The sequence below is a fragment of the Lactuca saligna genome, chromosome 8, assembly GCF_052625555.1.
Source record: "Lactuca saligna cultivar CGN05327 chromosome 8, ASM5262555v1, whole genome shotgun sequence".
Lineage (NCBI taxonomy): Eukaryota > Viridiplantae > Streptophyta > Magnoliopsida > Asterales > Asteraceae > Lactuca > Lactuca saligna.
The window spans coordinates 220,749,494-220,776,472 of NC_136424.1; the positions used below are offsets into that span (position 1 = coordinate 220,749,494).

Below are 26,979 nucleotides of genomic sequence, written 5' to 3' on the forward strand. Positions count from 1 at the left end.
CTTTCAATAACGGTTTTTGTGGCAGTGACTAATTTAATGGGGTATCTGAAACGATTTTCGAACAAAGTTCAGAAAAATGCATCGATGGTGGTGTGGGAGCTCTGTTAAAATATATAATCTTTATGATTCAAACTAACATTTTGATATTAATCATATATTTGTATACTTTCTGTTTGTTTGACGGATGTTACAGGTATAATTAGAATGTTGAAGGGTTGAAAGTGTATTGTTCAAGTTGTTGGCTCGGGTTAACACGCGGGTCATCAGGTAGAAGGTGACCCGAATACTTAAAGGTCAAATGAGCTTGAGAAGATTCATTATTCAGCCATTCTAGCTCTGTAAGTCTCTCATGTTTCTCTCATTTTAGGGTTTTCATCATATTCAAAGTTTTCTCTGTATTTTGTTAATAGGTTAATTGTTCTTGATCTTCTTATTAGATTAGGATGAGTGAATCGTTGTTGAGAGTAGTATAGTATTTTTGTAGTGATTTATATTGGAAATTGTGAAAACAACCTGTGTATTAATCCTCAAATGATATAATAGATGGTGATGTTAGGTATCTTGAGTTTTTAGTAGTTTTTACATGGTATCAGAGCACTAGGGCTCCAATTCTAGGCTCAGATCATCTATCGACGCTTCGTCTTCACTAAATTGAGGTAACTGTTTCGGTTTCTTGTTCTGGTTTCATTTCTCTAATCGATCTACATAATCTGACCGTGTCCTGATTTCTTGTTGAAATCTGGATCCAATTTTAGATTGTATGAGATTATGTTTTTTTAGTTGTTTATTGCAACCATTTTTCTTGATTTGGGTTACTGCGAATTCTCTGATTTGTTTTGCAGACTCCGAAGATCATATACCTTGTTTCCATCTGATTAGTTGTGTGAAGGCTTAGTCTTCCATTGGACTGGTTGGTTAATCTCACTTTATCTGAAAGAACTCTCTAAGGGTCAGATTTCATCACCGATAAACCTTAGTTGAGAACGAATCTAAAAGCTAATCGGTTAGATAGCTGGTTGTGTTGTCACCTGCTCTCACTATGAGGATTTCTTGTTCTTTTTTTTTAGAGTTCTGATAAGGTTTGTTATCATTACTAGTTTTAGTTGCTTTCTTGATTCGGTGAATGCTTGTCTTGGGCCCCGACATACTGTGGTGACCATCTGGACTCTACGACTTTCACTTTTATCTGTGTTTGTTTTGTTTGATTTCTTCACTATTATCTGTCTTTTTTTGTTTGATTTCTTGCAAATATGATTGGTTCTGGGGTTGAGTCTTCTAGTTGATATGGGGATAAACCCGATCATGCTGTCAACTTTGATGATCCTCTATATGTTTATCCTTCAAATAATACTGTTACTAGTGTTATCAGTTTGAAGTTGTTAGGAACTGAAAATTTTAGGATCTGGCGTAGTTCAATGGTTAGAGCCTTGAAGGCTCGTAATAAACTTGGTTTTGTTGATGGAACTGTGTCTAAACCTGTTATAGATCCCGTTAAAGAGTCTAAATGGGAACGTGCTAATGCCATTACTTGTTCTTGGATTCTTGGTTCTATTTTTGAGAACCTATATGCTAACCATGATTTTTCAGAAAGTGCTTATGATCTTTGGAAAGAATTAAATGAGACTGATCATAAAATAGATGGTTCAGTTATTTTTAATGTCCATCAAAAAATTGTACCTCTTTCTCAAGGTAGCTCGTCTTTGTTTGATTATTTTAGTAAACTTGATTCGTATTGGAAAGAATTTGATGGGTTAAGTAATCTTACTGAGTGTTCATGTGAAGCTGCTGATAGTTTTAAGAGTCATTCAAAACTAATGAAGTTGATACAAGTTTTAAGTGGTTTAGATGATTCTTATAATCTAGTTAAGAGTCATATATTGTTAATAGATCCTCTTCATTCTGTCAAAACTTCTTTCTCCTTAGTATCATGTGAGGAGTCAAATAAAAAACATGGGTCTAATAGTGTAAATTCAAATTCTAAGACCTCTGCTTCCGCTTTTGTATCTAAGTTTGTTGATCAAAAAAAGTCCAAGTCTAAGGGTCAAATACATCAGTGTAAAAATTGTGGTCTTAAAGGTCATTCTATTGATAAATGTTACAAAATTATTGGTTATCCAAAGGATTACAAACCAAGGTCCGAAGTTGGTAATCAAAATAATTTTTTTTCTAGTAATTCAACTTCTGTTTTTCAAACTGAATCCTCTGGGTCTAGAGTTGGTGATAGTAGTAATGATTGTCATTTTTTAACTAATGAGCAATATTCTAAGTTTCTCAATCTCATTATGGACAATAAACAAGGGTTAGATGAAACATCTGTCAATGTGAACATGGCAGGTATTTCATGTAACTCATTTATTAACAATAAAGGTTCTAAATGGGTTGTTGACTCTGGATCTAGTCAACACATGATTATTCTGAGTCACATCTCCAAGATTCAGTTTATGTTTCTAAACCAAATCTAAGGGTTAGTCACCCAAATGGATCTTCTACTCAAATTAATAAAATTGGAAATATCCAGCTGTCAAGCTCTCTTACATTGTTTGATGTCTTTATTGTTCCAGATTTCAATGTTAATTTGTTTTATGTTCATAAGCTATGCAAGGATAGCAAATGTGAAGTTGTTTTTAATGAACATAATTTTCATATTCAGGATTCAAAGTCCAAGGGGGTGGTGGAGACTGGTAATCAATCTGGTGATCTTTATTATCTTGATCCATATGTGGCAGGTAGTAAGTCCTCTATTTCTAAGAATGTGTGTTGTGTTTCTAAATTTAGTTGGCATAGTAGACTTGGTCATCCTCCTGACCAAGCGTTAAACATTCTTAGGGATAAACTTAATTTTAGTAATGTTTCTCTACCTCCTTGTGAGGTTTTTAACAAATCTTAACAAACTAGGGATTCATTTCATAATAGTCTTCATATTACAAAGTCACTTGGAGAACTTATTCATTTGGATGTGTAGGAACCTTATAGAATTGAGTGTGTAGGAGGATTTAGATTCTTTTAAACTATTGTAGATGATTACACTAGAGCTACTTGGGTTTTTTTTATTAAGTCCAAATAAGAAGTTTTTCAAAATTATGTGATATTTTTTAATATGTTAAACAAACAGTTTCAGGTTATTGTTAAAACTATATGATCTGACAATGGAACTGAATTTATTAATTCTCATTTTAAATCCTTTGGTGATAGTCATGGGATTATTAATCAAACCTCTTGTGTTTACACTCCGCAACAGAATGGAGTTGTAGGAAGGAAACATCAGCATATTCTTAATGTTGCTAGGTCTTTAATGTTTCAATCAGGAGTTCCATTAAAGTACTGGGGTGATGTTATTCTCACATCAGTTTTCTTAATTAATAGAACACCTTCTTCTTTTCTAAAAGGACTTTCTCCATATGTTAGTGTATAAAAAGTCACCCAATTTTGATAATCTTCGTTTGTTTGGATGTTTGTGCTTTACTACTAATCTAAATAATTTTGATAAGTTTTGTCCTCGTTCTGAAAAATGGGTTTTTATGGGTTACTCTGTAGATAAGAAAGGGTATAAAGTATTTAGTCTTGATTCAAATTTTATGTTTGTTTCTAGGGATGTTATGTTCTACGAATCTGTGTTTCCATTCAGAATGCAGAGTCTTGTTTTTAGTAAATCTAATGATGTTTCTAATGGGTTTGACCCATTTTCCTATGATGATCTTGTTATTTATGAAAATTACATTGATGATGGTGTGTCTAATAGAAGTCGGGAACTAGATCATCATTTAGATGGTGCTAGTTCTCCTTTAAGTCCTAGTAGAATAGGTACTGCAGGAAAGGAGTCAGATACTAGTTTAAGATTTGAAGAGTACAATGTGCCTTTAATTGATAGGCCTGGTCCTAGTTCTGTTAGTTCTCGTGATTCATCTGTCAGGACAGAGGAAAATATTTATTTTGTTCTTGATTCATCAGATACTCAACCTATTGGTGTTACTCGTACTAGAAGATAAATTAGACTTCCATCTAAAATTAAAGATTATATTGTAGAAGGAAAATATAAATATGGGATTTAAAAAACTCTTACTTATTCAAAGTTAAATTCTGAAAATAAATGTTTTGTGTCTAATCTTGATAAAACCGTTGAACCTCAATCTTTTTATGAGGCATCACTTAATCCTGAATGGATTAAAGCTATGAATCAGGAAATGGAAGCTCTGTATAGAAACAATACCTAGATAATAACAAATTTACCTAAAAATACGAAACCTACAGGGTGTCGCTGGATATATAAGATAAAGTATAAAGAAAATAGAGACATAGAAAGATATAAGGCTAGGTTAATTGCTAAAGGTAATAATCAAAAGGCATGTATTGATTATGAGACTTTTGCTCCTGTTGCCAAAATTGTTACTATACGTCTTGTTATTACTTTGGCTGTGAATTCTAATTGGAATTTGTATCAGTTTGACATTAATAATTCTTTTTGCTATATGGGTCTCTTGAAGAAGATGTCTATATGTATTTACCTCTTGGTTATCATAGTAAGAATGGCAAAAGAGTTTGTAAACTGTTAAAATCCTTTTATGGTTTAAAACAGGCACTAAGAAAGTGGAATGAAAGGGCTAAGTAGTTCTTTAATTAGCTTTGGTTTTAAACAGAGTTGTAATGATCATTCTATGTTTGTTAAGGTTTCAGGAAAGTTGGTTGTTATACTTTTAGTGTATGTTGATGATATTATTGTTACAGGAAATTGTGAAAATGAAATAACAAAAGTAAAAGAATTTTTGAAATCCCAATTTCTTATAAAACATTTGGGAAAGTTGAAATATTTTTTGGGTATTGAAGTGGTTAATGTTCCAAATGGAGTTTGTTTGTGTCAAAGGAAATATTGTTTGGAACTTTTGCATGATTTTGGTATGTCAAGTTGCAAGCCTGTTAAGACTCCTCTTGAGTTAAATGTTGTTGTTGATGTTACCAAAGATGTTTTGGTAAACTTATTTACCTAACTATTACTAGGCCTGACATTGCATTTGTTGTGCATGTTTTGAGTCAGTATATGCATAAGCCTACTAAAACTCATTTTTAAGTTGAAATGAGTTTATTAAGGTATCTTAAACTTTGTCGAGGTAAAGGTGTTAGTTCTTTAAAGTCTCAGTCAAATGAGTTGTTAGTAAAACGTTTTTCTGATGCTGATTGGGCAAAAAAGTTGTTTTCTAGAAAGTCAGTAATTGGTTATGTAGTGTTTTTTGGTAGTTCACATGTCTCTTGGAAAAGCAAGAAATAGTATACAATATCTCATTCTTCACCAGAGTTTGAATACAGAGCATTAAGCTCTTTATCATGTGAATTGATATGGATTATGAAAATTCTTTATGATATTGGTTTTAAAGTTTATGATCTTGTGAATATTTTTTGTTATAATGAGTCAACTATTAACCTTGCTACGAATCCAGTTTTTCATGATAAGACAAAACATTTTGAAATTGATGTTCACTTTATAAGGGAAGAATTTATTAAAGGAGTTGTAAAATTAGTTAAAATTGGTTCTTTTGATCAAGTAGCAGATATGTTTACTAAGTCTCTTTTGTCTTCTCAACATGAGTGTCTTAGTGAGAAGCTTTGTTTAATAAATCCTTTTTCAAAATGTTTTGTTTGAGGGGGGCTATTAAAATATATAATCTTTATTATTCAAACTAACATTTTGATATTAATTATATATTTGTATACTTTGTGTTTGTTTGAGGGATGTTACAAGTATAAATAGAATGTTGAAGGGTTGAAAGTGTATTGTTCAAGTTGTTGGCTCGGGTAAACACGCGGGTCATTAGGTAGAAGGTAACCTGAATACTTAAAGGTCAAATGAGCTTGAGAAGATTCATTATTCAATCATTCCAGCTCTGTAAATCTATCATGTTTCTCTCGTTTTAGGGTTTTCATCATATTCAGAGTTCTCTCTGTATTTTGTTAATAAGTTCATTTTTAACGACGTAAATTTCCAAAACAATTTTTCGCATTTTATATAAACATAATTCATTTATAAACTATAAAAACATCATTGTTGAAAACTCAATTTATAACATATATCAATCCCAAGATTTCATAACATAAAAATCCCATGTGTGTACTGATCAAGCCGGCGCCTTCCCGCGATCCTCACTAGTACCTGAAGCACATAACACAAAACACTGTAAGCATAAAACTTAGTGAGTTCCCTAAAATACCACATATAACACATATTAGCCACTCGATGCTATAACTCTGTGGGTTCGTGCACCCAAACTCTGTGAACCCTCAGGTTCTAACTCTGCAAGCATGCACAACATAAATCACATAGAAGAATGCAGTGCAACAAACAATATATATAATACACTGTATCCCATACTCTATTTACCTACTCAAGGTAAATTATAGTGAGAAGACTCACCTTGGTATCTCGGTAACTCGTAAATCCCTGAAATCATTAGTGCTCGATCTCCCGAGCTATAGTCCTCCTATACACAAATACATCTCTAATTAACACTTTCCCAACTAGGGTTGACTAACTCTATTAAGTCAACACCGGTCAACTCTGGTCAATGGTCAACGGTTAACCCAACTCGCTGAGTTTGGCGTGGACTCGCCGAGTCCCTACGAGGACCCGATTCCTCTGAATCCCTTCCGACTCACCGAGTCACTCACCCAACTCGGTTACCCAACCCCTAGTTTGAAAACACGGAACAACTCGCTCCAACTCGTCGAGTCTGCCAATGGACTCGGCGAGTGCATTCCATGCATAACCCAAATGACCTTCTGAGCACAGATCTGTTCCACTAGCTCTTAGAGCCAATCTATCCAAACTTATTTATCACGTAAAGTTTATGTCTTGGCGCTCATATCACACCTATTGACTCATAAATGGTGTTTTAACCTCACACACAAATACCCCAAACCAAAACCTCCATAGAATCATATAAAGCTTGGACAAAGAGACACTCTGGACCTCCATGGGTCCAAATCCAAAACCTAACTCGCTTAAGGGACCATGGTAGCACCAGATCTAGTCACAAAAGGGCTCAATAAGCCCTAAATCAACATGAACATCACCTCAACAGAAAATGGTTCGAAAATAGTACCTCAAACGTGATGTTCTGGACCTCAGATCTTCAGGAAGTTAACCCTCTTGCTTCCTCTTGGTTATAGCTTCCTTTCCCTTGCTAGACAACACCTCCAAGTTCGACAACGGCTCCTTCTCTCACTCCAAACGCTCAAGTTCACCAGGGTTTCGGTCTGAGGGGATGGTGGGCACAAATGACGACCATAAGGCCCTTTAAATAAGCCCCAAACCCGATAAATTAGGGTTTCATTAAACACCGTGGACTCGCTGAGTCCAACAATGCGACTCGTCGAGTCCGGTCATTAATCCGGGTGAGAAATCGCATCTCTACTCGGCGAGTCTACGCACCAACTCACCGAGTTCTTCCATAAAAACTCAAAATAAAATGAATAAATATAATACCTGAAATTCCGAATGTTACAATTCTCTCCCACTTGAATCTGACTTCGCCCTCGAAGTCTCATTCCTAAAATAGCTCCGGATGCTGTTCCCGCATCTCACGCTTTGGCTCCCAGGTCAACTCGGATCCTTTTCGATGTTGCCACTGAACCTACACCAGGGCACTTCCTTGTTCCTCAGAACCTTGATCTTCCGATTCAAAATCGAAATTGGTCTCTCCGCGTAGTTCAGGCTCGCATCTACCTGAATGTCCTCTAGCGGCACTACCGCCGACTCGTTGTCTATACACTTCCTCAACTGAGACACGTGGAAGGTATTATGAATCCGCTCCAACTCCGTAGGTAGCTCTAAGCGATACGCTACCCTGCCCACCCTAGCTTGCCCCTCTTCTTGAATCGAATCATTCATTTCCAAGGAGATACCTTCAGGAGAACATAGTCACCGACCTGGAACTCAAGCTCGGATCGTCGTCTATCCGCATAACTCTTCTGGCGGCTCTGAGCGGTCAAAAATCTCTGCCTGACCCCCTGTATCTGCTCTGTTGTCTGAAGCAAAATCTTTGTGCTACCCATCACTCATTGCCCTAACTCTCCCCAACAAATGGGAGTCCGACACCTCCTCCCATACAACAGCTCAAAAGGAGGCATACCAATGCTCGAATGATGGTTGTTATTGTAGGAGAACTCTGCTAAGGGAAAATACGTGTCCCAACTTTCGCCAAAATCCAACACACATGCTCGGAGCATGTCCTCAAGCGTCTGAATTGTCCGCTCACTCTGTATGTCAGTCTGTGGGTGGTATGTGGTACTAAAATGCAGCCTCGTACCCATCTCTTCATGAAATTTCTTCCAAAATCTGGAAGTGAAACGCACAACTCGATCTGACACAATCGAGATAGGCACCCAATGTCGCGATACCACCTTTCTCACATATATCTCTGCCAACTTCTCCACAAAAGAACTCTCACCAATGGCGAGAAAGTGAGCGCTCTTTGTCAAACGGTCTACTATCACCCAAATTACATCGACACCCCTCGCTGTTCTCGGCAATTTGGTGATAAAATCCATGGATAACTGTTCCCATTTCCACTCAGGGAGTTCCAGTGGCTGCAAATTACCATGCGGTCTCTGATGTTTGGCCTTAACCTTACGACATGTTAGACACCTCTCAACAAACCATGCTACATCTCTCTTCATACAGGGCTACCAATACTCCTTTTTAAGATCTAGAAACATCTCAGTGGCTCCGAGATGCACCGAGAATCTCGATTTATGTGCCTCCTCCATCAAGATGGTATGCATTCCTCCAACAAACGGTACCCAAATCCGACCCTGGAAGGTCATAAACCCTCTACTATCGGTCACGAACTCCATCACCTGCCCGATAACTCGCTCTCTTTTGTAGTTCTCTGGTCTCACTGCCTCAGCCTGAGCCCCTCTGATGGTGTCCAATACCGGAGTCATCACTGTCAATCTCATACAAATATCCCGAATCGGGGTGCTCTCTGCTCTACGACTTAGAGCGTCGGCCACCACATTAGCCTTGTTCGGGTGGTACAGGATCTCGCAATCATAATCCTTTACCACATCCAACCATCTCCTCTGACGCATGTTTAGGTTTTGCTGATACATTAAATACTTCAAACTCTTGTGATCTGTGTATATCGTACACCGAACCCCATACAGGTAATGGCGCCAAATCTTGAGGGCGAACACCACAGCCCCTAACTCTAGATCGTGGGTGGGATATTTTGCCTCATGAGGCTTCAGCTGCTTCGATGCGTATGCGATCACATGCCCCCTATGCATCAACACCGTGCCCAACCAGATATCGATGCCTCACAATACACCACGAAGTCCCCCATCCCCTTTGGAAGAGTCAACATCGGGGCTTCGCATAATCTCTGTCGAAGAGTCTCAAATGAGGCCTACTGCTCTGGGCCCCAACTGAACACCACACCTTTCCGGGTCAACCTGGTGAGAGGAACATCAATCTTGGAGAAATCCCTGATGAACCTCCGATAATAGCCGGCGAACCCTAGAAAACTCCTGATCTCAGAAGGAGATTTCGGCACCTCCCAACTCATTACCGCCTCGATCTTGGCCGAATCGACCAAAATCCTCTCTTGGTTAACGAGGTGACCAAGGAACTGCACCTCTCGTAACCAAAAATCACACTTGGAGAATTTGGCGTAAAGCCTCTCCCATCCCAGCACGCTGAGGATCTCTCGCAAATGCTCCTCATGCTGCTCCCTGGACTAAGAATACACCAAAATGTCGTCAATGAACACAATCACTGATCGATCCAACATCGGTCTGCATACCTTGTTCATGAGATCCATGAGTGTTGCAGGCGCATTGGTGAGCCCGAATGGCATCACTACGAACTCGTAATGCCCATAACGAGTCCGGAGCGCAGTCTTCTGGATGTCCTCCTCGCTCACCCTCATCTAATGATATCCAGATCTCAGATCATCTTGGAAAACCAAGATGCTCCCTGCAGCTGATCGAACAAATCATCAATCCTCAACAAAGGATAACGGTTCTTGACCGTTAACTTGTTCAGCTCTCGATAATCTATGCACATTCGGTGCAAACCATCCTTTTTCTTCACAAAAAGGATCGGTGGTCCCCATGGCGAGCTACTCGGCCGAATAAAACCCTTCCCCAGCAGCTCCTAAAGCTGCGAGAATAACTCATGCATCTCTGGAGGTGCAAGGCGATAGGGCGCCTTGGCAATAGGAGCTGCCCCCGAAATCAAATCAATACGAAACTCAACCTGTCTCTCGGGAGGCACACCCGGTAACTCCTCGAGGAAGACATTCGGGAATTCACTCACCATCGGGACATCCTCAACCGTACTCGGTCTCCCTGCACCAACCCTCGTATCCGTCGCATACGCTACAAAACCACTACAGCCCTGTTGTAGACTTTGCCTCGCTCTAGCAGTCGAACAAAACGCTGAATCGGGATGGGTACCCTCGCCGTACACCGTAATAACTCCCCCACTTGGGTCTCGTATAGTCACCAGCTGTCGCTCGCAGTCGATAACTACTCCAAATCTGCTCAACCAATCCATGCCTACGATGACACAGACGTCCCCCATCGAAATCGGGACCAAATCAATAGGAAACTCTACACTGAAAATCTCAAGTACACATCCTCGAATCACCTCCGTAGCATACACTGGTCTCTCGTCGGCGATGGAAACTCTTAGACGGCGACTCAACGCGTCTCGACTAATACCAATGTGCCGACTGAAAGCCAATGATATAAAAGATCGACTCGCACCCAAATCAAATAACACCAAAGCAGGTACAGAATTCACAAGAAAAGTACCTACGCATATCATAATATAAGCACAAAATCTTAAGCATTAAAATAATTACATGAAAGAATACATACCAGCCACGACATCGGGCGCTACGGGGACCTCCTCCGCGGTCAACTGGAAGGCTCTCCCTCGCGCCTTTAGTACGTCGGCCTTCACTGGCCGGCTCTCAGTAGCTCTGATAGCAGTAGGGGCAGATCCCTGTGGTGCTCCCTGGTTAGTCGCTCGCAACAGCAGACACTCTGCCTTCCGGTGTCCGGTCTGGTTGTAGTGAAAACACACTGCGAACCCTTTGGGCAGTCCTTGGCCATATGCCCCTCCTTGCCACACTTGTAGCAAGACCCCGCTCTACAAACTCCATCATGACCCTTGCCGCACTTCCCACAAGTGCGGACCTTCTGGCTCCCTGTCCTGGGATCAGCGGGCTTGGCCCGCTTGGCTGCCGGCTGAGACTGTGCCGGTCGCCGATCCCTCCCCTGAGACTCCGCCTCCTCCCTCGCCTGAGTCTCTAGCTCGATCTCCCTCTTCCGAGCATTTGCCTAAAGCTCGGAAAATGTCCGGTACAAGGAGTTCGACACGAACTCCCGAATGTCTCTTCTCAAAATACTCAAATAACGGCTTATTCGTGCCTGCTCAGTAGACACGTGTTCAAGGTAGAACATTGCCCTCTCATGAAACATCCAAGTAATAGCCGTAACAGACTCCGTACCCTGCTTGAGAGTCAAAAACTCATGTGCCAACCGATCTCGTTCCACCGAGGGAACGCACTCATCATGAAACATGGTGGTGAACCTCTCCCAGGCCACCGCCGCAAGCTTTGATGGAGAAAAGTGTGCTGTCGCGAACTTCCACCAGTCCTTCGCCCCTAGGCGAAGCTGGTTCAGCGCAAACCGAACCCTCAAGTGCTCCGGACACGAGCAAGTATAGAAACACCCCTCAATGTCAGATACCCACCTCATCGTTGCAATCGAATCCTGCATCCCATCAAACTCTGGTGGCTTCGTGTTGCTAAACTCCCTGAACAACAACGAGTCACCCCTTTGCGGTCTAGCAGCAGCGACGACTGCAGTGGCTGCTGCGACAGCAACCTCAGAAAGAGCGGCATAACGCTCATCAAAAGTCTCAATCAACGTGGTCTTAATAGACCCGAACATCTCTGGTATCTATGTGCTGATGGCCGCAGCCACTTCCTCGTGGATGATCCGGCGGATCTCCTCATCACTAGTCTCGCTGCTCTCTGGCATACGTCGTGTCCTCACCATGATCTACCTCTGAAATACAACATACGATATATTAGAAATTCATTCAATCATAATCGCACTCGATAACGCGTCCCTCCTTGATCTCTGGCATCCCGAAGATTCTTACTTGAATTGTACACCGCCCCGGTGTTTTCAGTAGTACGGGCCCAATACTACTATCCGCACCGTATCAGTGTACACCCCAAGTCCTCCTCTTAGAATCCTAAGTCCCAAGTACTCTATTATGCATAAGGCACTCTCTATAGATCTCTCATAGCTCCTCACTGCTACCTACTCACTCTTAAGCATCTCATAGCAGCTCACTTTCCCCTAGGCTAAGGCATCACAAATCAGGCCACCCTAGTCCTAATAGGAATACCTAGCCCACTCTAGCAAGAGAATATATCATATCAATCTCATAACCATATAACATAAGCGTATTTTGGGAAATCACCGTTCGGGCGCTGACCGATCATACACACGTCTCTGCTTTGTGTTTCTCTAAAAATCTTTTACTCTTTTTAGAAAACTTGGTTTTCTTTTGAAAACATTTTCCAAATCCTCAGTTTGAGTTAAAATACTCCCGAAGGCGTACTCGAATCCCTCAAACTAAGGCTCTGATGCCAACTTGTAACGACGTAAATTTCCAAAACAATTTTTCGCATTTTATAAAAACATAATTCGTTTGTAAATCATAAAAACATCATTGTTTGAAACTCAATTTATAACATATATTAATCCCAAGATTTCATAGCATAAAAATCCCGTGTGTGTACTGATCAAGCCAGCGCCTCCCCGCGATCCTCACTAGTACATGAAACACATAACACAAAACATTGTAAGCACAAAGCTTAGTGAGTTCCCCAAAATACCACATATAACACATATTAGCCACTCGAGGCTATAACTCTGTGGGTCCGTGCACCCAAACTCTGTGAACCCTCAGGTTCTAACTCTGCAAGTATTCACAGCATAAATCACATAGAATAATGCAGTGCAACAAACAATATATATAAAACACTGTATCATATACTCTATTTATCTACTCAAGGTAAAGTACAGTGAGAAGACTCACCTTGCGTATCTCAGTAACTCGTAAATCCCCGAAATCACTAGTGCTCGATCTCCCGAGCCATAGTCCTCCTATACACAAATATATCTCTAATTAACACTTTCCTAACTAGGGTTGACTAACTCTATTAAGTCAACACCGGTCACCTCTGGTCTATGGTCAACGGTCAACCCAACTCGCTGAGTCTGGCGTGGACTCGCCGAGTCCCTACGAGGACCTGATTCCTCTAAATCCCTTCCGACTCACCGAGTCACTCACCCAACTTGGTTACCCAACCCCTGGATCGAAAACACGGAACAACTCGCTCCAACTCGTCGAGTCTACCAATGGACTCGGTGAGTGCATTCCATGCATAACCCCAAACGACCTTCTGAGGTCAAATCTGTTCCACTAGCTCATAGATCCAGTATTTCCAAACTTATTTATCACGTAAAGTTTATGTCTTGGCGCTCATATCACACCTATTGACTTATAAATAGTGTTTTAACCTCACACACAATGATCCCAAACCAAAACCTCCATAGACTCATATAAAGCTTGGACAAAGACACACTCTGGACCTCCATGGGTCCAAATCCAAAACCTAACTCGCTTAAGGGACCATGGTAGCACTAGATCTAGTCACAAAAGGGCTCAATAAGCCCTAAATCAACATGAACATCACCTCAACAGAAAATGGTTCGAAAATAGTACCTTAAACGTGATGTTCTGGACCTCAGATCTTCAGGAAGTTAACCCTCTTGCTTCCTCTTGGCTATAGCTTCCTTTCCCTTGCTAGACAACACCTCCAAGGTCGACAACGGCTCCTTCTCTCACTCCAAACGCTCAAGTTCACTAGTGTTTCGTTCTGAGGGGCTGGTGAGCACAAATGACGGCCATAAGGCCCTTTAAATAAGCCCCAAACCCGAGATATTAGGGTTTCATTAAATGGCCCGGACTCGCTGAGTCCACCAATGCGACTTGTCAAGTCCGGTCATTAATCCGGGTGAGAAATTGCGTCTCTACTAGGCGAGTCTACGAACCAACTCGCCGAGTTCTTCAAAAAAAACTCAAAATAAAATGAATAAATATAATACCTGAAATTCCGGATGTTACATCATTATTCTTGATCTTCTTATTAGATTAGGATAAGTGAATTGTTGTTGAGGATAGTGTAGTATTTTTGTAGTGAGGTTTATATTGTAAGTTGTGAAAACCACCTGTCTGTTAATCCTCAAATGATATAATAGATGGTGATGTTGGGTATCTTGAATTTTTAGTAGTTTTTACAGACTCTGATTCACGTCATCGATGGTAGTGGTCGCCCCGACTCATAATGTTTCTGTGATGTTTGTTGTGCGCCAATTTTGATGGAATGCATCATGGTTACACCATGAAAAAACTGGATTTCGGGTTTTATAGGAAGAGGGGAAGAAGTGAGGGTCTTTCCAGGGACTCTAACGAGGGTCAGTAAACGCCGACGATAATGGAGGGATGTGAGAAGAAGACTAAGAGAGGTGCAAAGATGGTAACGAGAGGATAGCAATAGGAGGTCTCTGGCGGGTCTTTAGCCTTTTGGGTTATACTTTTTATTAAGTAATAATAAAACAATTTGATAATAAATAAATGACAAAAATGTTTAAATAAATAAATAAGGGTAGAAGAGTCATTTAAACTAGGTGAGAGACAAAAAAAAGCAATAAAAACACATCTTCGGATGGTTCTGATTAAGAAAAAGAATTAAGGGTAAATTTGCAAGTTAACCCAAACCATAGAGACTATTCTTGTAATTTACACAATATAAAATTAGATATTTAACGATTATTATACTTATCTTTTGGGTAATATGTGAGGTCAGGAAAAAAACATTTTAAGTAATCATTTTGTCTGAATCATGCACATTGAAAACACATTTCCTTTATTGCACGTCGAAGCACATTTAATGCAATCGGCGCTTATAATTGAAACAACCATTTTCTAACGCGATTCAGAATTTTTATCCGACCCGATCTGACGTTTTATTTTCTTTAATAAACTGCCGCTTCCATTTCTTTCAACTTTTACGTGCCTATTGCTCTCTTTCTTTTTCTTTCTAGTTCTCTAAACCATTCGAAAAATTGTGAAACCTTTAAAATCATTATATAAAATTGCAAGAATGGTCCTCGTGTTATGTCCAAAATTGCTACATAGGGCCAAACATGTTTGGACTAGCACTAATAGTCCAAAAGTTTTCATTTTCTTTCGGTTTTGGTCGAAATCAGTTAAAAAAATCTAAAAATGACGGGTTTTCCCTTTCCCATTTGTTTTTTGATTTTTCTTTTTCTTATTTAATATTTTCTAACTAAAAAAATAATAAAATAAAATCTCTCTCTCTCTCTCTCTCTCTCTCTCTCTCAAACACACAAACCCACATTCTCTCTTGATCCTAATCCATGAAATCCTCCCGATTCCAATAACTATTGCACTAGAACCCGTACCTAAACCCACCCACAAAACATTGTTTAATTCTTGACTCTGCTTGATCACATCTTCCACCCGATGGATTATCAACTCTGTTTTAGGCGTTGGAATCAGAACACCTTCTTCGACACTTCGAACCAAATCCTCCGATGGTCACATCCTGTAATATATTGAAACAATTTTCTCTTTTCAATCCCTTGTTTCCATAAAGAGTAAAGATCACCCAAATAAGCTCTTAATCGCAAAACAATGTTGTGTTTGGATTCGTTGACGGTTAGTAATGATTTTGGGTTTTCTAGAGCATCTTCAATCAAAATTGAGTTCTCTGTGTAAAATTTTGGAGTCTGGGCCGTTATCTAAATCTGTGAAAGATGAACCAATAGATGATGCTAGGGTTTCCGCCCAATTCTACCATTGATACAAGTCGGATAAGGTTCCGTTGAAGGTGTGTGGTCGAAGAAATATGGAGATGTTAGGGTTTAAGTGGGAAACGAAAACTAATGCAGAACAATAAATAGGTTTGAACGAAATAGAGCGATTGAGGGTTCTTGATGTGAATGTAGTTGAGAGAGAAGAGAGACGTGCCAAGCTCGAGAGATTTAAGATCCAAATGAAATCAAGCTTGTGAAAATATGTGGGGTTTGCTTGAAATCGCAAAAGAATGCTCGCTTTCTATTTATGGAGGGTGAGAAGTGAGTGGGGTTTTGGAGTTTATGATGAAGTGAAGAAGGGGGAGGAGATTAAAATGGTGTGTTCTTTTCAGGAAGAAGACGTACGAGAGAGAGAGAGAGAGAGAGAGAGAGAGAGAGAGAGAGAGAGAGAATTTCTAAAATGTCATTTTTAGTTAGACAATAATCGAATAACAAAAAGAAAAAGCAAAAAAGAAATAGAAAAGGGCAAATCTGTCATTTTTAGATTTTTTTTAAACTGATTTGGACCAAAACCACGGTAAAATGAAAACTTTTGGACTATTAGTGCTACTCCAAAACTGTTTGGCCCAAAGTAGCAATTTTGGACATACCACAGGGACCATTCTTGCAATTTTGTCAAATTGTTAATAGTTACTTCATCTTTTCCTGCTCCTCCAAAACAATACAAAATTGCATTGTACAATTAGGGGTGAGAATTTCGTCTAGAAACCCGAACCGAATTATACCCGAATAAGCAATTCGATTTGGTTTTTGGGATAATCATATTAATCTTATTTTGTTCTCGAGTTATTCGGTCCAGGTTACCCAAATAAAAGCTTACTCAGTTTTAAATACATGACATGGAATTGAAAAATCATTTTCGAATTGTATTTTTCTTTCGACACCGAATGACCTACATTCAATCGATTTGATCATGTTTCCCTTGTCCCTCCTTCTGTGAGTCTTAAAATGAAAAAAAAAACCTATTGCATCGTAACACCGAAGTCGACTTCCTACCCAATCATATTATTGAAGTCGTCTTCCTGCTAAATCATTTCTATTTAAAAACTGAGTGTCGATCCTTCCTCTCTAAGGATTCACGAATTTCTATCTTGTCTAGTCACGAAAAATTTGGTTCCAAGTCAAGAAACTCATGTAAGAAAACAAGGAGAGTAGTTTTAGAACTTGAAAACATGATGAGAAAAGAATAAAAAAAGCATTGTTAAACTTATTTGTAGTTGCAGAATTACCATTCAAGTATGTAGAGAATGAATCATTTATTGAGTATACTAATGCATTGAAAGAGAGTTAATTCATGTTTACATTCTTACTACTCAAATTCTAATTTTTTTTGCACATTTGAAACAGTTATATATATATATATATATATATATATATATATATATATATATATATATATATATATATATATATATATATATATACTTTGCATTATTCTTAATTAACTAATTTGTTTATTTAAAATATTTGTTATGGAATCATAAGTGACTAAAGTCATAAAAAATATGATGTCTATAATCATATTGTAAATGTTATTCTGGTTATAGAATCTTAATACGGTTTGTTCAGTTCTTTTCACTTATATTAGGTTTTTAAGCAACTTGTACATATTATTTGAGTAATAACCGAATTGGACCCGTATTTGTTATTTGGTCTACTTTTCTATTCATGCAATTACCCTTATTCGATTTTTGGGTTATTCGGGTTTGGATCGGTTCGATCCGGTTCTGACCCAAATAACATCCCTACCTGCAATTATTTAGCACAAATGAAACAGAATTAGAAGCATCTCCCAATTAATGGTAAAAAGGTTATTATAAATTAAGTTAGAGCCAAATAAAAAAGGTCATACTTTAGACACACCACTCTACTAAGATCTTACTTTGGACACACCACTCTACTAAACAATAATCTAATATACATAATCTAATCATTAACATTAATAAATTATTACTTACATTGTTTTCTGAAAAAGTTTTTTTTTTCTTTTTTTTGTTCTCTTTCTCTCTCTTATATATATATATATATATATATATATATATATATATATATATATATATATATATATATATATAACAAATAGTTTTTTTTTACTTCAATAACCTTCCAATATAATATGTATTTAACTCAATATTTTTTTATTTTCAAACTTTCATATTAATATACCAAAATACTTTTACAATTATAGAATCATAAATAAAACTAAAAATAATATATATATATATATATATATATATATATATATATATATATATATATATATATATATATATATATATATATATATATATATAGACAAAACTGCAAAAATGGTCCCTGTGGTATGCATTTTTTTGGGGTTTTAGTCCAAACAGTAACTTTTTTGGTTTCGTAGTCCTTTTGGACTACTTTCATTGTAGAATTGGTCCCTGATAATCTTGAAAAGACTATATTGCCCTTTTAATTTGTTTTTTCCATTTACATAAATACTTCTTTTCTTTTATTTAATTATAAATGTTAAATCAAATCAAGAATAAGACCTCTCTCTCTCTCTCTCAGTTGGGGATTTGGCAATGGCTGATCGGAAGAAAAAGAGGCACGAAATTAAAACATCCAAACACCTTCATCCAAAAATCAAACCAAGTGATCATGTATACAAGATTCCTAAAATCGTATCAATCACTTTAAAAACAAACTAACAAACATCCAAACACCTTCATCCTAAAATCAACAAAATCAAACAGCAACTGAAATCCCACTTCTGCCAAAACACACTCATAGATACTTATGCAATGTCGAACCAGAAACCCAAATCCCACTTAAGTAATCAAAAAAATTAAAACCCATATCACCATTTTGGATCAATTGCAGAGAATGACCCTAGTAAGAGCAAGAACCAAACAAGAAACAGTGAAGAAAAACAGAGTAACAGAGTCTCTCGTTGACCATTTCTTCACTTCTTTACCTTCAACCCTCAAACTTTTAGCCCTTCGAAGTGCATCAACTTCCTTCAACAAATCAAACTCCAAACCTTTCTTCTTCAATTCCTCCACACACTTCCCCAATAACTTCCCATCTTCTTTCTCCCTCTCCAGTAATTTCTCCAGATGTGATTTTGTGTTTGTCTTGTAACGAAAAATCCAGATTAATCCCAGAGAACAGAGGAGCGAACAGAGAGATGGGATCCATGATTGGTTGCATGATCCAGATGTAGACCCCCTCAAGTAGAAACGAAGGAGTCCACTATATGTGTGATTTGGTGAATATCTTGCACTTCGATTCCTCTCAAGAACAAATTCATCTCCTCCAACTCTCTTGTTCTTCCCGTTGGTTTCAGAGTTTGGTTTCTTGGTGGTGTTGAATGAAGAATTTCTCTAACTTACACAACTGTTGCTTCGTAATACCTTTTTGTTAAATCCCCCTTTTGATTTTGTTCGATCTTGCCATGATTTTGAGTATGATCTTTCGACGCCATTTACTCTGCTGAAAGTGTCGTCGTCGTCTTTGTTGGATCCTCCATAGCGGTGGATGAACCCCATAATTTCCATCTCCATCGTCTTGGTTTCTTCCCCTCTTTCTTCTCGCTATTGTCTTTGAACCCTAATTCAAATGTCTCTGAGCAATCATCTCTTAAGGAATTTGAATATGAATCCCTTGCTAATTCTCACTCACTGCTGATGCTTGGAAATCTTTTTAAGGCGCCATGACCATTTTCCGTATGGAGTTACACCTGTCGAGGCTTTTCCTACGCTTGGAGGAAGAATCGGAGTAATATTCTTTGAGAGCGATTCGATTCAGGATCAGTTCTTCTTCAAGCCATTGCTTTAACAGAAGCTTGTGGGTTGGAGTCATGGCGATTTCGTGAAGTGGGTAGAGAAATGTTTTTGACGATGATTCCACGATCGCTGTAGGTCTTTGCTCTTATCCGCCATTAAATCAGTTTCTAGAGAGAGAGAGAGAGAGAGAGATATGTCCCATTCTTGATTTTATTTAACATTTATAATTAAATAAAAGAAAAAAAGTATTTATGTAAATGGAAAAAACAAATTAAAAGGGCAATATAGCCTTTTCAAGATTATCAGGAACCAATTCTACAATGAAAGTAGTCCAAAAGAACTATGAAACCAAAAAAGTTACTGTTTGGACTAAAACCCCAAAAAAATGCATACCATAAGGACCATTTTTGTAATTTTTTCATATATATATATATATATATATATATATATATATATATATATATATGTGTGTGTGTGTGTGTGTCGTCGTCGTTTTACAGGACCACCGAAACCACAAAGTCGTCGTTGTTAGAATCATAATTTTTTTAACCTTCTTTTCCTTTATTTTTTAACTTCGATTTTAGATGTAATCCCACAAATTTAATATATTTTTATTTTTTTTTTCCATTTTCATAAATTTAATATATTATATTTTTTCGTTAGAAGGCCATAATTTTTTTTTTTCATTTCAATAAACCTATTATCATTAGTTAAAACCGATTAATGTTAGATTATCACCTCAAAGTTGTGTTTCAAATAAAAATTTTTACGAAACCGTATTTTATATTAATGATTAATTGTTATTAACATTATAACAATTATATGAAAATTAACCTCATCAAGTTTGTTATCCTTATCCTAAACCTACAAATTTAATACATTTTATTTTTTTTCCATTTCCGTAAACCCATCTTTTTTATAGCATAAATTTTTGATTAATTTTATTTTTTGTTAGACATAAGCCACCGTCTTTTTTTAGACTTTTTATTTCATTTTCATAAACCTAATATCATTAATTATAAAAAAAAAATATATGTTACTATCTAAAAGAAGTATAAAGTCACAATTTTTTTCTACACTTGTTTATAAAAAAATATTACTTTAAAAGAGTATGTATAAGTATAGTTTCAAAATATTACAATATAAATATTATAAAGTATAACAAAATAATTATATAAGAGAGAGCTTAAAAAAGGTGAGTAATGAATAATTATAAAAGTTAGACATGATGAGAGAGAGAGAGAGAGAGAGAGAGAGAGAGAGAGAGAGAGAGAGAGAGAGAGAGAGAGAGAGAGAGAGAGAGAGAGAGAGAGAGAGAGAGAGAGAGAGAGAGACGTGCGCAATTGGTGAGCAATGGGTTAGAAAAAAAGAAAAACCCGTTCGGAATCAAAAGTAAAAGTAGGTGCATGTGTCATGTGTGTAAATTAAAAACCTATATGCTTATAGCACTAGATTGGTGTTAAAAGAAAAACCCAATTAAAATTGGGTGTAAAACTTAATTGCTTTTACTGAGTTAACCCAATAGTTGATATTATTGGCCATGAAAACAATGAAACAAGATAATTTTGGCGTTTGTGGACTACTGGACCATATATAAAGTTAAATAAGCAATAGTCTTATAAATAGCGATCACAGTGACCGTAAAAAGTGTGCATCAATACAATTGTAGTCCTTGGCTTTGAGATATGTGTTTCTCACTGGTTTTAGTGTCTTTCTTTTCCAGTTCAACTCTGCTATTTTACAAAAAATCTTATGCCAAAAGGAAAGGTTTTAATATTTGCAAGACATTATATTCATCACAATCCAATTCAGTTTCAGGCACAACAACTCAACCCCTTCTTAGACGATCAGCAAACTATGTGCCATCTCTATGGTCATTTGATCATATTCAGTCACTCCCTATCAAATATAAGGTATTTATCTAACCATTTCCCTTTTAAACTTACTTTCGTTTTGAATGTTTATTAAAAAATTTAAGCTACATGCATAGGGAAATGATTACACGTCAAGAAGAGATAGTATGATGGAAGCAGTGAAGGCCTTGATAGCTAATGTCCGAAAGCCATTGACTACCCTTGAACTGATTGATGATTTACAGAGACTTGGAATAGCATATCATTTTCGTGATGAGATAAGTTATCTCCTGGAGAAGATTTATCACAATTTCTACCATACTCACGATAAGTGGAATTCAATGAATCTCAATCTTAAAGCCCTTGGTTTTAGATTAATGAGACAACATGGTTATTATGTCCCTGAAGGTACTTTTACCACTTACATCATCTGAAAAATGTCAAGTTTCATGGAAGACGACTCACAAGCTTATATTTTTCATTAATTTTCTTTTTATATATAAATAGAGATATTTTGCAACTTCAAGGACCATATTGAAAATCTTAAGCCACACTTATACGAGGATATGATATGCATGTTGAACTTGTACGAGGCTTCTTATCATTCATTTGAAAATGAAAGCATTCTGGACCATGTTAGAGACTTCACCACCATATATCTCAAAGATAATTTTGAATACATTCCTGAAAATTTATCATCATTAGTAACTCATGCTTTAGAGCTTCCACTACACTGGAGAGTACCAAGGGTAGAGGCAATATGGTACATTGAGGAGTATGAAAAAAGAAATAGCATGAATCCAACCCTGGTTGAGCTAGCAAAATTGGATTTTAATATGGTTCAAGCTATCCACCTTGAAGATCTAAAACACTCATCAAGGTAACGTTTTTATCTTTTTTTTTTCACTGTGATTTGTTACATATAAAATGATTTTCTATAAAGTAATCATGATTTCTGAAATGTATAGATGGTGGAGAGATATATGTTGGGAAAAAAAGTTAAGTTTTGCCCGAGACCGATTGGTTGAGAATTTGTTGTGGGCGGTTGGAATCAATTACCTACCGCACTTTAGTGAGGAAAGGAAAACTCTATTGACGGTTGGAGCCTTAATAACCACTCTTGATGATGTCTATGATGTGTATGGTACTTTGGATGAACTTTATCAATTTACCGATGCTATAAACAAGTAATTGTTAGTTAACCACTCTTTCATCCTTTAGAAATACAAGTTTATCAACTAGAATTTGAACAAATTTCACATGATCTTAAAGAAGTTTCTAATTCGTAGATGGGATATCAATTTGGTGGATGAACTCCCGGATTATATGAAGATATGTTTTCATGGATTTTACAACTCGATAAACCACATCTCATATAATGCTTTGACCCAAACCGGATTCTTCATCCTTCCTTACCTAAAGAAAACAGTAATAGATTAATCCATCTTCTTGAACTATAAAATTATCCTATTCGTTCCTGGTAATTAAAGTGTGATTTTGGAATCTTACTTTTGTATTCTGGAATGGTAACATTGTAGTGGGCAGATTTATGCAACTCATACATAGTAGAAGTACGGTGGCACCATAGTGGACATACACCAACACTAGAAGAGTACTTAGAGAATGGTTATATATCGGTAGGGGCTCCTGTAATACTCATGCATCTTAGTTTTTTGACATCAATCGGTGCAACAGAAGAAATCTTGCAAGGCTTAAAAGGAGCTGAAAATATCGTTCGCTACTCATCCCTAATATTACGACTAGCTGATGACTTGGCGACATCCTCGGTAATTATTTCTTTGTTAGTTAATCATAATAGATACTTTCATTTGGGATAATTTTAGAACAATATTAGTATTTTTTTATGTGAAATTTTCAATACCTATACAGAAATAATTAAGCTTAAACTTTTCTTCTTTTATGTATTTAAGGATGAGATTGCAAGAGGCGATAATCCAAAATCAATTCAATGTTATATGCATGAGACTGGTGCAACTGAAGAAGAAGCTAGAAAGTATATCGAATTATTAATCAACAAGACATGGAAGAAACTTAATAAAGCCCGAGAAGGTGCAAAGTGTCCATTTTTATGGGAATTTAGTAATGGTGCTACAAACCTTGCTAGAGTTGCACAATTTATGTACTCCAATGGAGATGGGTATGGGCGTCCAGATTTGATAAAGTCGCAAGTAATATCTTTGTTCTTCAATCCAATCCTAGGAATCGAATAGTAAAGATTAATGTGTCTTTTAATATAGGTGATCTTTATTTGTAAATAAATAAATAAATAAGATTGTTCGGTAAAGATCTGTAGGGTGGAGATGATTGGAGGTGGAATCGGCTTATATATAGGATGTCCATGGACCCCTTAATTTCCAAAGTTTTTAGAGTTTATATCAAATTTATTAAATGGATACCCTTATATGGACACCTATTGTTTTGTTAGATTCCAAATCAATAACAAATAAATAAATTCAGTAACATAAAAAGTACATTTATAATTATTCATTAGACATAATTTTGCATCAAACCAAATCACCAAAAGTTGCCGTAAATTATAAATGTTGTGTACGAATCAGTTCCCAAATTATATATAAGATTTAAACATGGAAAGTGACGGAAAAAGTCAGACGGAAAAAGTGAAAAGATACTTATAAAAAGCAAGAACCCTAACAATAACACAAAAATATAGACTTCATTGCATTAATTTCTCTTTGAAGTTCTTTGGACAAGAAATCATATCCGGCCGCTGTATGTCCACTATTCCTTTAATTGGACTTTTTTTTTTTTAAATGACAAATATATTAAAAAACTCACATCAAGACGATGCGAGGAATAATATAGAACAGGAAAAGAATAAAACAGGAAAAGGAAAACACAAAAAATAAAAACTACAAACAAAGAAAATGTCCTAAATTCTATACTCTCCCGTCCATGTTCTTAAGTAATCCTCTATGTTTGATCCAAATAAAAGTTATCAATTTTTGCATTTAGGTAATTCCATATACACCACAATACCCTGCATAAAATCGCATTCAACAACTTCTTTTATTTTTGCATTTAGGTCATCGCAATATGAAAAGTAACATATCCTTCAACGTCTTAAAGCCATCACATAAGACTTCACACCAAAAAATTATTGAATCCATAACAGCTTTCGCCAATAGGTATTTGAGTAAAATGTGATCACTCGACTCCTCCTCCAGATCACATGAGCCACAAATAACTGATGGAACTGTAACACCCCTCAGTTTTAGTGCTACTGATGATGGGATTCTACTCAGCTTCGCTCTCCCTATAAAGCATAAAACTTTTAATGGGATCACCTTACATCACTCGAATGGTCCATCACAAACAACGTATTTTTTTGGCTTCATCTGCCAGCTCCATTGCTCTGCCATTGTTGAGAACTACTCCGGTTTAGTGGTTCTCAGCACTTCTTTTGCCATGCTTCTTGAAAAATGACGAAACTTTAAAGATATTTATCTTAAGAATGAGTTATTTCAATAAAAGATCTTATGTTTTGACTTTTTTTTCTTTTCAGATCTAAAACCTTTTTTTTAAAGTCTCAAACTTTACAACTTACTTGTTATTTCAACATTAACAAGTCACCAACATATTGCAGTTTTTCTATCTTCAACCTTTTTTTTAAAAAATAAGCATAACTTTAACTAATTCCTTATTATTTTATTAATTGAGTTGGTTATTTTATTATGTCAAAATACAACCCCGACATGTTATTGTTGTATACTTCTTGATAGATCTGTATGCTTCAACAATACCATTTACAATTTGAAAAATAAAATAAAATATGTTATTTCACATTTAATAACACATATAAATTAATAAAATGTATAAATTAGATTGAAATATAAAGAGTTTGGAGGTTTTAAATGCATGTGGTGAAAAGAAAAATGTTTATCATACATATAGATATAGATATAGATAGATAAATAGATGAAGAGGGATATGCACCGATGTCAAATAATGAGGAATACATATAGCTAACACTCTTCTTTAATATTTGTTGTTATAATTTTTTTTTTCAGTTTAAGTCGGTTAATTATATATTTTATTTTATTTTTTAAGTTAGTTTATTTGACTAGTAATTTTTAAATTGCAATTGATCAACGATATGGACATTATAATTTTGTTCATTTTATATAATATTACTGACAACCTAATCAGCTAATTCGTATATTTGTCCTTTGATTTGATCATTACAATAAATTGACATCGTTGATTTTAAATCGTAGATTCTCAACTAGGCCCAAAATTAATTGGAAGGTATTTTTGAACTTTTTGGCCTCTTATACTCCAAGTCATATTAAAGACAAATGGGTATGGGATCTTGATAACTTTAATACATTCGTTTGCAAGATGCTAATATAGTAACTTGGTGATATTTTGTAAGGAACTAAAAATCAGAGGTAAAAATTTCATTTTTCAATATAGTCAAAACACGTATATATTTTAATCCAAACATTCCAAAAGCATAATTATTTAAAAACATTCATCAAAGTTCAGCCTAAAATCACATATTGCGGAAATATGGGTGTGTGTGCGCTGCGATCAAGCCGATCATTCCTTTCCAAACCGATGATACCTAAAATCATAAACAAAATTGTAAGCACGAAGCTTAGTGAGTTCCCCAGAGCATACCCCAGATAATCACATAACCACATCAATCACGTAAGACATGCATATCAACATATAAGGAAGCCATGGAAACCCTCCAATGTCATACACATATAATCACACATAATCCTTATCAACTAAACAAGTCATGCATATAAACAAATAGGGATGCCCTGGAAACCCTCCAGGGTCTTACTCTAGGTGCCATGGGAACCCCCACATGGTCTTAGCCCAATGCCTCGAGAACCCCCCCCCCCCCCCTCTGAGGTCTTGACGAAGGATGCATTGGAAACCCTCCATGGTCTTATACCCTAGTGCCTCGGGAACCCCCCGAGGTCTTTACCGAGGATGTCGTGGAACCCTCCAAGGTCTTACACCTAACTGCCTCTGGAACCCCCTGAGGTCTTTACCTAGGATGCTGTAGAAACCATCCATGGCCTTACAGCTATGTGCCCTGGGAACCCCGAGAGGTCTTCCATGCAAGTATCACAAAGACAACTAGCATATCACATACCACATAATCAATTAGCATACCACATAACACAAAATCAACTAGCATATTACATAATACATTACGAGTCGGCCTTGGTGGTGAGGAGACTCACCTTGAATGGAGAAGCTTCCCGAATTAAAATCCTTAGTTGCTGCCCTATCTACTTTTCGATATGTCAACAGAAATCAATATACCCAATCATCAATTGGGTTCCATGCTAAAATCCTTAATCCATACATGGGGTAAAATAACCATTCTA

The 26,979-nt window shown here is 36.8% G+C and overlaps 3 protein-coding genes and 1 pseudogene across 3 annotated transcripts; 2 read left to right on the top strand and 2 right to left on the bottom strand.

Annotated features, from left to right (window-relative positions):
* The first annotated feature begins 1,415 nt into the window (after positions 1 to 1,415).
* LOC145010503 (uncharacterized) lies at positions 1,416 to 3,986 on the top strand. Its single transcript, XM_078969036.1, has 7 exons — positions 1,416 to 2,334; positions 2,651 to 2,681; positions 2,776 to 2,869; positions 3,113 to 3,118; positions 3,239 to 3,400; positions 3,489 to 3,544; positions 3,590 to 3,986. The coding sequence occupies exons 1-7, from the start codon at positions 1,416 to 1,418 to the stop codon at positions 3,984 to 3,986; spliced, it is 1,665 nt and encodes a 554-aa protein (XP_078825162.1).
* Positions 3,987 to 15,067: 11,081 nt separating this feature from the next.
* Positions 15,068 to 16,583, bottom strand: LOC145010505 (uncharacterized; annotated as a pseudogene).
* Positions 16,584 to 18,773: 2,190 nt separating this feature from the next.
* On the bottom strand, positions 18,774 to 20,647 carry LOC145010506 (uncharacterized). Its single transcript, XM_078969037.1, has 4 exons — positions 20,644 to 20,647; positions 19,710 to 19,865; positions 19,349 to 19,364; positions 18,774 to 19,233 (listed from the first exon to the last, which is right to left on the bottom strand). The coding sequence occupies exons 1-4, from the start codon at positions 20,645 to 20,647 to the stop codon at positions 18,822 to 18,824; spliced, it is 588 nt and encodes a 195-aa protein (XP_078825163.1). The 3' UTR covers positions 18,774 to 18,821.
* A 728-nt stretch (positions 20,648 to 21,375) lies between these two features.
* On the top strand, positions 21,376 to 23,998 carry LOC145009147 (R-linalool synthase QH1, chloroplastic-like). Its single transcript, XM_078967818.1, has 7 exons — positions 21,376 to 21,649; positions 21,727 to 21,997; positions 22,097 to 22,469; positions 22,558 to 22,776; positions 22,879 to 23,017; positions 23,128 to 23,376; positions 23,521 to 23,998. Exons 1-7 carry the CDS (start codon positions 21,422 to 21,424, stop codon positions 23,818 to 23,820), a joined length of 1,779 nt encoding a protein of 592 aa, XP_078823944.1. The 5' UTR covers positions 21,376 to 21,421; the 3' UTR covers positions 23,821 to 23,998.
* Positions 23,999 to 26,979: the final 2,981 nt, after the last annotated feature.